A 17,209-nucleotide genomic window follows, 5' to 3' on the forward strand; every position below is an offset into this window, starting at 1 on the left:
CCCAAAGAAATGAGTGACTATGACACCCAAAAGATGTACACAAAGGATTCTTCATTGCTTTACTTGTAATGACATAGAACTAAAATTTTCTTCAGCTTTTCTTCTTAAACTCAACTTTCTCAACACATTAAAGACCTAACAAACTTTTCAGCAGTGTTAAATAATGTACATTTTAGAGGTCACAGTTCATATACTTTGTCACAACCCTCAGATCACGAAATCATGAATCATGAAAGCAACCATGAATAGCATATAAATAAATGGTATGTTCAGTGAAATTTATAGGTCAATGAAAATTTATAGGTCAAGTATAATGACACCTGCTCTTGATTACATAAATTACTATATGGTACTTTTATACCTAGGAAAACTACATAAAATGAGGACGAATGAACTGCCTTGAGATACAAAAGTGTAGAGAAATTTCATTCAAATAATATTGAGCAAAAGAAGTCAGAAATGAAAATATAAAACCTATGATTATACTACTATATAACTCAAAATATTAAAACTAAGTATCTGTGGTGGTGGTGGTGGTTTAGTTGCTAAGTCTTGTCTGACTGTTTTGCAGTCCCACAGATTCACAAGCTTCCTCTATTCATGGGATTTCTTGGACAAGAATGCTGGAGTGTGTTGCCATTTCCTATTCCAAGTGATCTTCCTGACCCAGGGATAGAACCCGTGTCTTCTGCATTGCAGTCAGACTCTACCACTGAGCCATCAGGGAAGCACAAAGTACTGTATTGGACATCAATTTGTGATAAATGTGGGATGACAGTTTCTGAGACACTAGGCATGTTTTATCTTTGGTGTTCTGGGATTAGCATCTTTTCATTATTGAAAGTTTCCTTGTAGTATACTTTTATAGAAGAATGTCTTCTTTATGTGCATCGTACTCTAAAAAGAAAATTTCCGGCCCCGTTTCCTGCCTGGCTGGTGGCGGCGGCCATTTTGTCCATCCTCCTCCTCCTCCGGGTTGGAGCGCAGTGTCCGGAGCGGGCTGGGGGGAGAAAGCCCGAGAGCGGGGTTCGGGGCCTCTTCCTGTGTCCCCGGCCGGTGCCCGGAGCCCCCCTCCCCTTCCTCCCCGCCCCCTCCCCCTTGTCCCGGGATCGCTCTGGCGCACCCACCATGATGGAAGACGACGGGCAGCCCCGGACTCTGTTCTTCTAGATGCAAGTAACATGATGAAAAATTTGAAGGTGACTTGGAGATCCTTCTTTTATTTTACACTGTGATCTTTGGTTTGGGCTTTAAAGTGGTTGACACACACAAGCTAAGACATATGGTTCTATCATCAGAAAATATGGTGTTTATAGCCTAGATACGTAGGTAACCTCTCCAGAGATGTGACAGAAGTTCTTATTCTTCAGTTGTTCAGTCAGATTGGACCCTGTAAAAGCTGTAAAATGATCACAGAGCATACAAGCAATGACCCATATTGCTTTGTGGAATTTTATGAACACAGAGATGCAGCTGCTGCATTAGCTGCTATGAATGGGAGAAAAATTTGGGGAACGGAGGTCAAAGTAAACTGGGCAACAACACTAAGTAGCCAGAAAAAAGATACTTCCAATCATTTCCACGTGTTTGTTGGAGATTTGAGTCCAGAAATTACAACAGAAGATATCAAATCAGCATTTGCCCCCTTTGGTAAAATATCGGATGCCCGAGTAGTTAAATACATGGCAACTGGAAAATCCAAAGGCTATGGCTTTGTATCTTTTTATAATAAACTGGATGCAGAAAATGCAATTGTGCATATGGGAGGTCAGTGTTTGGGTGGTCGTCAAATCAGAACCAACTGGGCCACCCGTAAACCACCTGCACCTAAAAGTACCCTAGAAAATAACACTAAGCAGTTGAGATTTGAAGATGTAGTAAACCAGTCAAGTCCAAAAAACTGTACTGTGTACTGTGGAGGAATTGCTTCTGGCTTAACAGATCAGCTTATGAGGCAGACCTTCTCACCATTTGGGCAAATTATGGAAATCAGAGTTTTTCCAGAAACGGGCTATTCATTTGTAAGATTTTCTACCCATGAAAGTGCGGCTCATGCTATTGTTTCGGTGAATGGTACTACAATTGAAGGACATGTTGTTAAATGCTATTGGGGTAAAGAATCTCCTGATATGACTAAAAATTTTCAACAGGTTGACTATAGTCAGTGGGGCCAGTGGAGCCAAGTTTATGGAAACCCACAGCAGTATGGACAGTATATGGCAAATGGGTGGCAAGTACCGCCTTATGGAGTATACGGGCAGCCATGGAATCAACAGGGATTTGGAGTAGATCAATCACCTTCAGCTGCTTGGATGGGTGGATTTGGTGCTCAGCCTCCCCAAGGACAAGCCCCTCCCCCTGTAATACCTCCTTCCAACCAAGCTGGATATGGCATGGCCAGTTACCAAACACAGTGAGCGGGGACTCTAAACAGAATGTAATTCGTGATAGCTTCAATTTCCTTGTGACACTCTGAAGACATGAAAGTAGACATCGGAAAATGAAAATATTTATTTTAAAAATGGAAATGTTTGGAACTTTTAGCACAGCTTTGCTTTGGTGAAGGACACATGTCTTCTAGTTCTGCCTTTTTAAGTTTTTGTTCATGTTGGATATGAACATGATTTTTCTTTGTGTATAAAAACTAAAATAAAGTGAATAAAAAATTCTGACTACAAAAAAAGAAAAAGAAAATTTCCATAAACAAAGTATGCTCACTGCAGATTGTTAATTTTTTTTGATCTAACAGTTTCTTGGGCAAATAAGTGCTGATACGTTTGTGAAGATGATGCAGTGCATTATTTCACAGAGTATCTCAGTGCATAATTAATCTTTATGCTGGAGAGTTGCTCTGTTTGTGGAACAGCACCGTCTGGGTCCTTTCACAGGTTCTCCTAGTCTTTCTCCCACCAACACTGGGCCATAATGAACTTTGGTTCCCGGTCATGCAGTGAACTCTGCATCTCAATACTCCAAGTTTGAGGAGCAGACAACTGTGTCCTGAAAAAGTAACCTTCTGGGTAGACACCTCCCTACACACAATCTTACTGTCACCAGGGGCACTAGAGAAATGCTAAGTATAGATTGTTTTTTTCTCACTTGTTTGTACCTGAGGAACACATTTTCTCCTTGAGACATGTTTTCCAATAATTTAAGGTCTCCATTTTTAATGAGACATAGATCCCTTTGGGAGATACTTTAGTTTATCCAACTTACAATTGTAATGTAGCTACCCAAATTGAGTTTTAAATGGATACATGGGAACAGATTGAAGGCACGATAGTCTACATGGTTTTGAGGAGCTGTTACAAAGCTAAAGTCAGGTTCTGGTGGAATAAAATGCAACTCGAGGGATTTTTGAATCCCAGAAGATCAGGAAGTACCTGAGGGAAAATTAATTTGGATAGAAATAGAATCAGATAATCAAGGATAATTCTACATACAGCAAATATGTGCCAGAGAGGTTAATAATGACACTGAAATTCTTTTGTGACATAAATGCATCAGTGTCTTGATTTTAACCAGTGGAAAATTATTAGCAATTAGTTACATGGTTGGTGATGGACAGGGAGGCCTGGCGTGCTGTGATTCATGGGGTCGCGGAGAGTCGGACACGACTGAGCGACTGAACTGAACTGAACTGAACATGGTTTGATCTTTTTCTCAACAATATCTCCACAGTAATACATTAGATGTTTGAGTATTGGGTTGATCACATCAAGAATGGCAATGACATTAAAAAATGAATCAACAATTGTCCCTATTAATCTTTTTCCCAAATTAAAAATGTACTAATGATATGAAATTTAGCTTGATGAGTTTCTTGCTAAGTCACTACAGTCGTGTCCGACTCTGTGCGACCCCATAGACGGCAGCCAACCAGGCTCCCCCCATCCCTGGGATTCTCCAGGCAGGGTTTACAGAAAAAAAAAAAATGCAGAAAACAAACAAATAGAAATGTAACCCAAACAAATAAAAACATAATCTTTGTTCCTGTTAAATACTAAATGAAAATTCAGATAAAACAGAAAATTAGGCGTGATCAGTATTTTTAATTTACTTTGTTGTCATGTCCCTAACAAGTAAAGATGCTAAGCAAACTGCTATCCAGGACCTTGCTATTTATACATCTTCTTGGTGAGAGTATCAATCCAATCCTTTGAGTAAATTTTATTAATTTGATTTTTATTATTGATGAGAGATTTTCATAAAGTTTGGATACAAGTTAGTTGTCAGATATATAGATACATGATTTTCAAACGTGTTCCTCACTTTCCAATATTGTTATTATTGTTCAGTTGCCAAGTCATGTTGGACTCTTTGCAACCCCATGAGCTGTAGCACGCCAAGCTCTTCCATCTTCCAGTATCTCCCTGAGTTTGCTTAAACTCATGTCCCATAAGTCAGTGATGCTATCCAACAATTTCATACACTGTAACCCCCTTCTCCTCCTGCCCTCAATCTTTCCCAGCATCAAGGTCTTTTCCAGGGAGTTGGCTGTTCGGAGCAACTGGCCAAAATATTGGAGCTTCAGCATCAGCATCAGTCTTTCCAGTGAATATTCAGGGTTGATTTCTTCCAGGATTGACTGATTTGACCCTTTTGCTGTTGAAGGGACTCTCAAGAGTCTTCTCCAGCACCACAATTTGAAAGCTTCAATTCTTCAGCCCTCAGCCTTCTTTATGGTCCTACTCTCACAACTTTATGTGACTACTGGGAAAACCATAGCTTGAAGCTGTTTGGGTCTTTGTCAGGAAAGTGATATCTCTGCTTTTTAATACACTCTCTAGGTTTGTCATAGCTTTCCTTCCAAGGAGCAAGCATCTTTTAATTTCAATGTCCATAGTGATTTTGGAACCCAAGAAAATAAAATGTATCACTGCTTCCACTTTTTTCCCCATCTATTTGCCATGAAGTGATGGGACCAGATGCCGTAATCTTTGTGTTTTGAATGTTGAGTTTTAAGACATCGTTTTCACTCTCTTCTTTCACCTTCGTCAAGAGACTCTTTAGTTCCTCTTCATTTCTGCCATTCGAATGATATCATCTGCATATCTGAGGTTGATATTTCTTAAGGCAATCTTGATTCCAGCTTGGGCTACATTCTATCTGGAATTTTGCACGATGTACTCTGCATATACAAGCTAAATAAACATGCTAAATACATGTACAAGCTAAATACAACCTTGCTGTAAGTCCGATTCCGACTGTTGTTTCTTGACTGCACACAGGTTTATCAGGAGGCATGTAATGTGGTCTGGCATTTGCATCTCTTTAAGAATTTTCCACAGCTCATTACAATCCACACAGTCAAAGGCTTTTACATAGTCAATGAGGCAGAAGTAAATGTTTTTTTTTTTTTCTGGAATTCTCTTGCTTTTTTTATGATACAACTGATCTCTGGTTCCTCTGCCCTTTCTAAAGCCAGCTTGTACATCTGGAAGTTCTTAGTTCACGTCTGTTGAAGCCTAGCTTGAAGGATTTTGAGCATTTCCTTGCAAGCATATGCAATGAGCACAATTGCATAGTAGTCTGAGCATTCTTTGCCATTGCCTTTCTTTCAGATTGGATTGAAATCTGACCTTTTCCAGTCTTGTGAGTTTTCCAATTTGCTGGCATATTGAATGTAGCACTTTAACCACATCATTTTAAGATTTGAAATAACTCAGCTAGAATTCCATCACCTCCACTAGCTTTGTTCATAGTACTGCTTTCCAAGGCCCACCCGGCTTCACACTCTAGGATGTCTGGTTCTAAGTTTGTGTCCACACCATCATGGTTATCCAGGTCATTAAAACCTTTTTTTTTGTACAATTGAGCTATATCTGTAGAAAATTTTTCAAAGCAGGAATAGCAAGGAGAGATAAGAAAGACTTCCTCAGTGATCAATGCAAAGAAATAGAGGAAAACAACAGAATAGGAAAAACAAGAGAGCTCTTCAAGAAAATTAGATATTCCAAGGGAACATTTCATGCAAAGATGGGCTCGATAAAGGACAGAAATGGTATGGACCTAACAGAAGCAGAAGATATTAAGAAGAGGTGGCAGGAATACACAGAAGAACTGTACAAAAAAGATCTTCACGACCAAGATAGTCACGATAACGTGATCACTGACCTAGAGCCAGACATCTTGGAATGTGAAGTCAAGTGGGCCTTAGAAAGCATCACTACGAACAAAGCTAGTGGAGGTGATGGAATTCCAGTTGAGCTATTACAAGTCTTGAAAGATGATGCTGTGAAAGTGCTGCACTCAATATGCCAGCAAATTTGGAAAACTCAGCAGTGGCCACAGGACTGGAAGAGGTCAGTCTTCATTCCAATCCCAAAGAAAGGCAATGCCAAAGAATGCTCAAACTACCGCACAATTGCACTCATCTCACACTCTAGTAAAGTCATGCTCAAAATTCTCCAAGCCAGGCTTCAGCAGTATGTAAACCGTGAACTCCCAGATGTTCAAGCAGGTTTTAGAAAAGGCAGAGGCACCAGAGATCAAATTGCCAACATCCGCTGGATCATGGAGAAAGCAAGAGAGTTTCAGAAAAACATCTATTTCTGCTTTATTGACTATGCCAAAGCCTTTGACTGTGTGGATCACAATAAACTGTGGAACATTCTGAAAGAGATGGGAATCCCAGACCACCTGACCTGCCTCTTGAGAAACCTGTATGCAGGTCAGGAAGCAACAGTTAGAACTGGACATGGAACAACAGACTGGTTCCAAATAGGAAAAGGTGTACGTCAAGGTTGTATATTGTCACCTTGCTTATTTAACTTATATGCAGAGTACATCATGAGGAACGCTGGGCTGGAAGAAGCACAAGCTGGAATCAAGATTGCCGGGAGAAATATCAATAACCTCAGATATGCAGATGACACTACCCTTATGGCAGAAAGTGAAGAGGAACTCAAAAGCCTCTTGATGAAAGTGAAAGAGGAGAGTGAAAAGGTTGGCTTGAAGCTCAACATTCAGAAAACAAAGATCATGGCATCTGGTCCCATCACTTCATGGGAAATAGATGGAAAAACAGTGGAAACAGTGTCAGACTTTGTTTTTTTGGGCTCCAAAATCACTGCAGATGCTGATTGCAGCCATGAAATGAAAAGACGCTTATTCCTTGGAAGGAAAGTTATGACCAACCTAGATAGTATATTAAAAAGCAGAGACATTACTTTGCCAACCAAGGTCCGTCTAGTCAAGGCAATGGTTTTTCCCGTGGTTATGTATGGATGTGAGAGTTGGACTGTGAAGAAGGCTGACTGCCGAAGAATCGATGCTTTTGAACTGTGGTGTTGGAGAAGACTCTTGAGAGTCCCTTATACTGCAAGGAGATCCAACCAGTCCATTCTAGAGGAGATCAATCCTGGATGTTCATTGGAGTGACTGATGCTAAAGCTGAAACTGCAATACTTTGGCCACCTCATGCGACGAGTTGACTCACTGGAAAAGACTCTGATGCTGGGAAAGGTTGGGGGCGGGAGGAGAAGGGGACGATGGAGAATGAGATGGCTGGATGGCATCACCGACTCTGTGGACATGAGTTTGAGTGAACTCCGGGAGTTGGTGATGGACAGGGAGGCCTGGCGTGCTGTGATTCATGGGGTCACGGAGAGTCGGACACGACTGAGCGACTGAACTGAACTGAACTGAACTGATACTGCTATTTTTTCCATTATTTTCCCAGGTGGCTCAGTGGTAAAGAATCTGCCAGCCAATGCAGGAGATGCAAGAGACACAGGTTCCATCCCTGGGTTGGGAAGATGACTGGAGGAGGAAATGGCAACCCAATTTCAGTATTCTTGCTGGGAGAATTCCATGGACAGCGGATCCTGGCTGATTATGGTCTGGGGGTTGCACAGAGTTGGACATGATTGAACAACTGAGCACAGCACATTATTTCAGTTTGGACACAATAATGAAGCACAAAAACTCCGCTTCTGCTAAATTGTTTCTGAATTAACAGGGGAATGTTGTGGTGTTTGTTCTGTTTCAAAGTCTGTCTGACTCTTTGCAACCTCAGGGATGGCAGCGCACCAGCCTCCTCTGTTCTCCACTATCTCCCAGTTGGATCAAATTAACGTCCATCGAGTCAGTGATGCTATCTAGCCATGTCTTCCTCTGCCAGGGGAGTACATGGAAGCAGAAATATAATTAATGAAGTGTTTGAATAACACTAAAACCTAAGGGCCATAGCACAGGGATTTAAGTCCCAATATACCTGGTGAAATAAAAGACCAAATGCTCATTACTGTTCACCTACCAAGACCTGCTCTTTCCAGGTACGTTTCCAGATCCTAACTGAAGAAAAATAAGATAAAATATTTAAATTTGGGGGGAAAATAAAAGTTTGTAAATGAAGGACTTTATGCCTACCTACTCACTGAAATCTGCATTTAAAGGCAGAAATAATATTTTCTTCACAAAATTGGAAGAATCTGTCTGAACTTGTTAACATTCATAATGTAATTTTATTTTTCTGTTGGTTCACACAAAATTCTTTGCTCCTTTTTTCACTGAGCAACTGTACTTGAATTTAAAGTGTGTTTTGCTTTATGGAAACAAAAAAATTAAAGTGTGTTTTGTTTTATAGCATAGATCCCACAATAAAAACAAACACAAGTACAAATTCACTTCCACCTAGACCACATACTATATTTACTTAGGTCTAAAGAAAAAGTCCATTGCTTTCATTTACATTAAGATACATACACAAGCATACACATAAATACAACAGAGAGAGCAAGGTCTTTCTTGGCATTTTAGAAGCATTTATTGTCCCTTATCCAATTTACATGCAATTAAACTGAAATTCATTTACAATCTAAAGTGATGCAAATATATGTGGTCCATTCTTTTGTTTTCACTTCCTTTGAGCTCTTTCCTTCCACTGGTCAACAGTCATCCTAGACAGTAATCCCTCCACAGAGAGGTAATGAGCATTTTGGGAAAGCAATAGCAAATTTTCAGAAAGCATGTCAGTAATAACTTAGTTCATGTCTCACCAAATGCTAAACAGAAGATAAGCTGAAACCAGTAACATAATGATTTTCATAATTATTAGCCAATGATGGGCTCACTGTTCCTGGAACTAAGAACATTCTTAAACCAATCATGTTTTTTGGGGAGTCAAAAACTAGTAATTTTTTTTTTTTTTTATTCAAGTGAACATTTTTAAACAAAGGAAAAGCTCAGTCCAAAGTCTTAGAATCCGGTCTCACTAACATTGGTGTCTCTTCCATGTGGTTTTAAAGAATTGAAGAAAGGCAAAATCATCCAGCTCTACTCTCTGATATAAGAAAAATAAGGCTCAGAGAAGTGTTTGTAGAAAGTAGCAACCTCGTGAATGGCATCTAGATTGACTTAAAATGTTCTCAAAGGTCTTCATCATATGCCTTTTATTATCGCAGAATATACAGTTATGCCTCTTTAAAGAGTAGGTACAAGACTGGATTATTTTCTAAGTATAAAAAAAACAAGAAAAAAAAACATGCTCTGCCTTTTGAATTTCTTTTTAGATGTGCAGAAGCATTAAACATGCATGTGTGATTATCTTCATAACTTTCTCAAAACTTTGCACAAGGTCTAAGAAGAATGGAAAGAGAGAATTGCTCCTCCTTGACTGAATTTATTTTCTTGGGAATTACTGATAACACTGAGAACAAAGTGATCCTGTTTACAATATTTCTACCTGTTTATCTCATCAATCTTCTGGCAAACCTTGGAATGATAACCCTGATTCTGACGGACCCCCAGCTGCACACACCCATGTACTTTTTCCTCAGCCACCTCTCCTTCTGTGACCTCTGCTATTCCACAGCCATCGGCCCTAAGATGCTGGGGGACCTATTTGCCAAGATCAAATCAATCCCCTCCTATGGCTGCGCTCTGCAGTTCCTGGTTTTATGTACCTTTGTAGATTCTGAGTGTCTCCTGCTGGCAGTGATGGCCTACGACCGTTACAAGGCCGTCAGCAACCCTTTGCTCTATGCAGTCAGCATGTCCAGCAGGGTGTGTTCCCTGCTCATGGCTGGAGTTTACCTGGTGGGAATGATAGATGCTTTGATAAACACGGCATTAGCATTCCGCTTATGCTTCTGTGGGTCAAATGAGATTAACCACTTTTTTTGTGATGTTCCTCCTCTCCTATTGATATCTTGCTCAGACACACAGGTCAATGAGTTAGTGATATTCATGATTTTTGGCTTCATTGAATTAAGCTCCATTTCAGGAGTCCTTGTCTCTTATTGTTATATCATCCTATCAGTCTTGAAGATCCACTCTGCTGAAGGGAGGCTCAAAGCTTTCTCCACCTGCACCTCCCACCTAACTGCTGTGGCAATCTTCCAGGGAACTCTGCTCTTCATGTATTTCAGGCCGAGTTCTTCGTACTCTCTAGATGAAGACAAAATTACCTCATTGTTTTACACCCTTGTGATTCCCATGTTAAACCCTCTGATTTACAGCCTAAGGAACAAGGATGTGAACCAGGCCCTGGAAAAATTGAAAAATAAATGGTTTTAGTTATTTGTATTAGGCATTTCTGTACGCATATGTATTCATATACATATACTGATTGTTGATTTATTAAAATTAAATGATAGGATAATGAGAATAATAATTTCTCAAATTCTTTTTTTTATGAACAAGTTATAAAAATTTATTGAGTCGTATGTTGATCATTTTTTATTTATTTTTTATTTTTTTATTTTATTTTTTTATTGGAGGCAAATTATTTTACAATATTATATTGGTTGGTTTTGCCATACATTGACATGAATTCGCCCCGGGTTTACATAAGTTCCCCTCCTGAACCCCCCCTCCCACCTCCCTCCTCCCTTTATCCTCCCTCTGGGTCATCCCCGCATGCCAGCCCCGAGCATCCTTTAGCATGCATTGACCCTGAACTAGTGATTCATTTCACATATGACAACATACGTGTTTCAATGCCATTCTCCCAAATCATCCCACCCTCACCCTCTCCCACAGAGTCCCAAAGACTGTTCTATACATCTGTGTCTCTTTTGCTGTCTCGTATCAAATTCTTAAAGTGATATTTGTATTAAATCCTAATTTTGTTTCCCCCATACATATGATGTTTCATTATGCTTTAAGGATTTATATGTATATATATATGTATGTATGTATGTATGTATATATGTATGTATGTATATATGTATATGGCACTTTGTCTATGTGAAAAGCTTTTCTGTCTTTTCCATTGTAGTAATTTTTGTTCGTTGTTTAATTGAAACATTGTTTTCAATTATACTAAGATTTATTGTGCATTTACTCAGTGATCTTTGAGCCTGTAGCCTTTTTATATATTATTGTAGATCTTATAGTTTATCACTACTGAAGTTAGTACTAAAAACAAATTTAAAAAACAGTCAAGTAATTCATAATTGGTCTCAAATTCATCATGATACAAAACATAAAGGGTTATAATTTCAAAACAAAAATATCTAAAACTATTCACTGGAGTACAAGTGTCTCTTTCAGTTCTGGTTTCCTCCGTGTGTACGCCCAGGAGTGGGATTGCTGGGTCATATGGCAGTTCAATTTCCAGTTTTTTGAGGAATCTCCACACTGTTCTCCATAGTGGCTGTACTAGTTTGCATTCCCACCAAAAGTGTAAGAGGGTTCCCTTCTCTCCACTACCTTGGATAGAGATATTCAGTCAAATTTTAAAGATTCAATCTGGGAAAGGAAAAGGTTGAAGTCAGAAGATCTGACAGTTATTCAGATCTTGACGTGGCATCACTGACTCAATGGACATGAGTTTGAGTGAACTCCGGGCGTTGGTGATGGGCAGGGAGGCCTGGCGTGCTGCAGTCCATGGGGTCACAAAGTGTCAGACGTGACTGAGCGACTGAACTGAACTGAACAGAAGTGGAAACGTCCTTGTCTTTTAGAAGTCATGTCTGCTACAACATGGAAGAACTGTGAGGTCATGTGCTAAGTGAAATATTAATACAGAGGAAGATAAGTGCCATATGATGATCTCACATATATGTAGAATCGAAAAGGTCAAATTCAGAAGCTCCCTGGCAGCCCAGTGTTTAGAACTCAATGCTTTCACTAACTGGGTCCAGTTTGACCCCTCTTCAGGGAACTAAGATCCTGGCAAGCTGAGTGCTACAGTCAAAAAAAAAAAAAAAAGATGAGATTGATATAAACAGAGTGAGTTGAATGTTGCTAGGGCCTGAAAGGCAGGGGAAATTGGTGATATTGGTAAAAGTGTACAAACTTTGTTATTTGATGAATAATTTAGGGGGGTCTGTCGCAAAGAGTCGGACACGACTAAGCGACTGAACTGAACTGAACTGAACTGAAATGTATATGATGACTCTAGTTAATAATAATGAAAACTTAAGAAATTTGCCAAAAAAAAAGTAGATCTTAACTAACCTCACTATACACACACTCAAAATGGTAACACTGTGAGGTGAAGCCTGTGTTAATCAACCTTATTGTGGTAATCATTTCACAATGTATACATATATCACACTGTGTACTTATAATTGCATATGTTATTAGCCAATTACACTTGAATAAAGTTAGATAAAAATAAGATATCTAATGATTAGATTTTAAAGACACACAGAAGAGCTGTCCACTTGTTAATGTACAATATTGTGCTGTTGTCATCAACTGTCAGTTCTTCTGCGCTTCTGCCAAGATAATCCTCTTTCCTTCCTCCCCATCGTCAACCCTGGTTAAATGCCCACCTCTCTATGGTTTAGAAACAATCACCTTTAAGGCATTGCTTGATATCACCCTGTTTGTGAGCATTCTTTGCTAAAGAACTGCACATTCCATCCTTGTTCACCAAGCACTGAATTTTCCCTGGGATATAAAATAAATAAACATGAATTTACCTAAAAACAGTAGGCAACATTTTTTGGCTATTACATATGTCTCGATAACACAAAAGTAACTGAAGGTTTGTTAAGTACCTTAACACACACACACACACACACACACATAGACACACGTCTCACATCAGTGTATACATATTGCATGTATTTACAACAGTGTATACATATTGTATGTATTTACAGTTTTTTGTAAGGTGCATAAAATTGTTGTGGACACTAAGATAATGTTCTTATAAAGACACATGCATTTGTTAATTGCACTACAAGTAAGAATCTATAACTTCTTGATATTTGACTATTACATCTGACTTTGATATGGCTTCCTGGAGGCTAAAACACTGAATCAGTTTGCTGAGAAAGCTAGGCTACAATCCCATCATATATTTGAAATATCATAAACTATTGAAGAACACTCTTATTTACATATTAAAATTGTAAAGTTGAAAGCCTCAGATGGTCTTAAATTTTCCAGCTGCCATTGTAAATTGTCCTTGTGTAAAAATATTTCAGAATGAAAAAATAAAGCCTATGAAATTCCTTTGTTATTCACGGTGGTATTTGTAAAACACTAAGAAGAGTTCTCATGGTAAAAACACAGTTTAATATAGCTAGTCTATAACATAAAAGGTTTATAGGTTTCTATTTCTGGTATATTTTATTAATTTACTCAAACTTGTTTTGAACTGTTGCTTATGAGGAGTAACATGGCAGAAAACATGGGCTGGAATGTATTAAAGTCAGATAAAATATGGTGTCAATGAGTGAGTGAAAGACATTCAGTCCTGTCTGACTCTTTGCCACCTCATGGACTAAACAGTCCATGGAATTCTCCAGGCCAGAATATTGGAGTGGGTAGCCGTTCCCTTCTCCAGGGGATCTTCCCAACCCAGGGATCAAACCCAGGGCTTCTGCATTGTGGCAAATTCTTTACCAGATGAGCCACACGGGAATCCCATAGTTTCAATGTTTTGCCATTAATTATTGGTTTACTAATATAAAATGTTAACACTATGTCTATCTCAATAGTCTTCATTCTTTTCCCGTTTAATCTTTCAACACCACTTTCTTCTCACACAACCAGTGCAATGTGTGATGGTAAATATCATTGTCCAAATGCAACTTATCAATGAGTGTGTCATGTGTTAATATTATAGTCATATATCTTGACCTCTTCCTTCATCCTTGCCACTGAAATAACGAAGTGTAAATATGGCAAAAACAATGCTAGATTTGGGTAAATGTCTAACACAGAGGACAGATAGAGGCATACTAATTGTGGGTTGCACAAGTATATTCATTATGAATCGTGCAGTAATAATGTTCAGTAGAGGGTCTGTGTCACAGCGAGAGGCAGCAACGTTGAACCTCCCTGGACATCTCTCTCCTTAGTTAGAAACATGCCATGGCCCAGACAGCAAGTCCACCCTAAATTTAACACATCACTCTTCCTTTCTGTCCCTCAGGTTCCCTGAAGTTAAATACAGGCCTCAGCTAGATTACTTCTAAGGTCCTTTCCAGCTGGTACAATCTGTCTCTACAAAATGTGACTCTGCCTCTGTATAAATTCACCCCCAGTACTGGAAAGGACTTGAAAATTGCAAAAACAGAAAAAAAGAATCACTTCATATTCAAACAAGAAATTGTTTGATACATGTAATCTGTTTAACCCAATGTAGTGGTGACATGAAGCCATCTAAGTAGTATAAGTTTCAGAAGGGCAAATATTTTCAAATGTGACCCTTTTGTGTGTTCTGTTATTCAGATTCAGAAACTCATAGACTCATCACAAACGTTGATATGCAAATATTTAGCACTGAAGTAAATAAAACTTAAATAAAATGTTAGAAATTGTATCATGCAAGGAGATCCAGCCAGTTCATCCTCAAGGAAATCAGTCCTAAATATTCATTGGAAGGACTGATGCTGAATCTGAAACTTCAATACTTTGACCACCTGATGAGAAGAACTGACTCATTCAAAAAGACCCTGATGTTGGGAAAGGTTGAAGACAGGAGGAGAAGGGGATGACAAAGGATAAGATGTTTTGATGGCATCACCAATTTGATGAATGTGAGTTTGAGCAAGCTCCAGCCTTTGGTGATGGACAGGGAAGCCTGGCGTGCTGCAGTCCGTGGGGTCGCAAGGGGTCAGACACGACTGAGTGACTGAACTGACTGACCAAATGGCAAAGTGTAAACAAGTGCAGTATCTGGTGAGGACATGAATCAGCTGTAGCTTTTACGCATTGACAATAGATTGAGAATTGCCACTGCACTTAGTAAACAACATGGCAGAGTCTCTTATTACCATAGAAAGGGAAAGTGAAGTCACTCAGTCGTGTCCGACTCTGGACCCCATGGACACCAGGCTCCTCCATTCATGGGATTTTCTAGGCAAGAATACTGGAGTGGGTTGCCATTTCCTTCTCCAGGGAATCTTCCCAACCCAGGGATCAAACCCAGGTCTCCCGCATTGTAGACAGACGCTTTACCGTCTGAGCCACCAGGGAAGTCCCTTATTATTGCTGGACATAAATGTTCTAGAACCCCAAAATACCTTTCCTACAATTATGCCCAAGAGTGAAGAATGAATACGTCCACTGAAATACATGTACAGAAATATCCACCATTGGGTTATTTGAAATTATGTAAAAACAGGACAAGTTCAAATTTGTTTCAACACATTAGATCATGACTTGACAAACTTTTCTTTGAAGCATTTGTGTGCGTGCTAAGTGGCTTCAGTTGTGTCTGACTCTTTGTGATTCCATGGACTGTAGCCCACCAGGCTCCTCTGTCCATGGGATCCTCCAGGCAAGGATACTGGAGTGGGTTGCCCTGACTTCCTTCAGGGAATCTTCCCAGCCCAGGGACCAAACTTCTGTCTCTTACGTCTCCTGCGTTGGCAGGTGGGTTCTTTACCACTAGCACCACCTGGGAAGCCCTTGAAGTATTTCATAGTGTATATTTTAGGGTTTTAGGCCATAAATTTTGGTCACAACTACACAGTTTTGCCCTGTATCACAAAAGCAGCTGTCCATAATATATTAATAAATGGTACGCCCCAGCTCCAATAAAACATGAGTCAGGTTCACTGACCCTTGATATAGATTAGATAAGCAACGTTCTCACAGTCTGTGTGTAATAAGGCTATACAAGAATGAGAATGAATGACTTCTGCATGTGATAACACAGAAAAATTTCACAAATATAACATTGACGGAAAAACCCAGACATGAAAGAGTAAAAGCGCTATCATTTCACCACTGTATACCTCAAAAATATACAAACTAACATATCACATTGCACATCATTGCTGATGGCTGCAGGGAGAATTTCTGGGAATCTAGCAATATGCCTTTTTTCTGGTTCTGGATGTAGGAATCATTCCATTTTTTAAAGTTTCCTTGCAGTATACATTTTTAGATTAAAATTTTCTATAGTTATGAATGCGTTCATGTTAAGTTGCTTCAGACATATCTGACTCTATGTGACCCTATAGACTGTAGCCTGCCCAGTTTCTCTGTCCAAGGGATTCTCCAGGCAAGAATACTGGAGTAGGCTGCCATGTCCTTCTCAAGGGGATCTTCCCAACCCACAGATCGAACCCTAGTCACTTATGACTTCTGCATTGGTAGGAGGATTCTTTACCACTAGAGCCACCTGGGAAACCCTTCTATGTGTATCAATTCAGCCACTCAGTCGTGTCCAACTCTTTGCGAATCCATGGACTCTAGCACACCAAGCCTCCCTCAGTTCAGTTCAGTCGCTCAGTCGTGTCCGACTCTTTGCAACCCCATGAATCACAGCACACCAGGCCTCCCTGTCCATCACCAGCTCCCGGAGTTCACCCAAACTCACGTCCATCGAGTCGGTGATGCCATCCAGCCATCTCATCCTTTGTCGTCCCTTCTCTGCCTACCCTCAATCTTTCCTAGCATCAGGGCCTTTTCCAATGAGTCAGCTCTTCGCATTAGGTGGCTAAAGTATTAGAGTTTCAGCTTCAACATCAGTCCTTCCAGTGAACAGCCAGGACTGATCTCCTTTACGATGGGTTGGTTGGATCTCCATACAGTCCAAGGGACTCTCAAGAGTCTTCTCCAACAACACAGTTCAAATGCATCAATTCTTCATCACTCAGCTTTCTTTATAGTCCAACTCTCACATCCATACATGACCACTGGGAAAACCATAGCCTTGACTAGACGGACCATTGTTGGCAAAGTAATGTCTCTGCTTTTTAATATGCTGTCTAGGTTGCTCATACTTTCCTTCCAAGGAGTAAGCGTCTTTTAATTTCATGGCTGCAATCACCATCTGCAGTGATTTTGG

General features: G+C 39.7%; 2 protein-coding genes across 2 annotated transcripts; both read left to right on the forward strand.

Moving 5' to 3' along the window:
• The first annotated feature begins 1,095 nt into the window (after positions 1-1,095).
• LOC129554109 (nucleolysin TIAR-like) lies at positions 1,096-2,417 on the forward strand. Its single transcript, XM_055422742.2, has 2 exons — positions 1,096-1,160; positions 1,322-2,417. Exons 1-2 carry the CDS (start codon positions 1,129-1,131, stop codon positions 2,415-2,417), a joined length of 1,128 nt encoding a protein of 375 aa, XP_055278717.2. The 5' UTR covers positions 1,096-1,128.
• Positions 2,418-9,591: 7,174 nt separating this feature from the next.
• On the forward strand, positions 9,592-10,521 carry LOC129554110 (olfactory receptor 5W2-like). The gene has a single exon (XM_055422743.2). The coding sequence runs from the start codon at positions 9,592-9,594 to the stop codon at positions 10,519-10,521; it is 930 nt and encodes a 309-aa protein (XP_055278718.2).
• Positions 10,522-17,209: the final 6,688 nt, after the last annotated feature.

Source organism: Moschus berezovskii, chromosome 14 (assembly GCF_049115385.1).
Source record: "Moschus berezovskii isolate FMDL1 chromosome 14, NW_MosBer_1.0, whole genome shotgun sequence".
NCBI lineage: Eukaryota > Metazoa > Chordata > Mammalia > Artiodactyla > Moschidae > Moschus > Moschus berezovskii.

Coding starts and splice junctions, on each gene's coding strand:
- LOC129554109 (XM_055422742.2), top strand. CDS start 1,129: ATGATGGAAGACGACGGGCAGCCCCGGACTCT. Junction 1,161..1,321: donor GACGGGCAGCCCCGGACTCT/GTTCTTCTAGAT, acceptor TTTATAGCCTAG/ATACGTAGGTAACCTCTCCA.
- LOC129554110 (XM_055422743.2), top strand. CDS start 9,592: ATGGAAAGAGAGAATTGCTCCTCCTTGACTGAATTTATTTTCTTGGGA.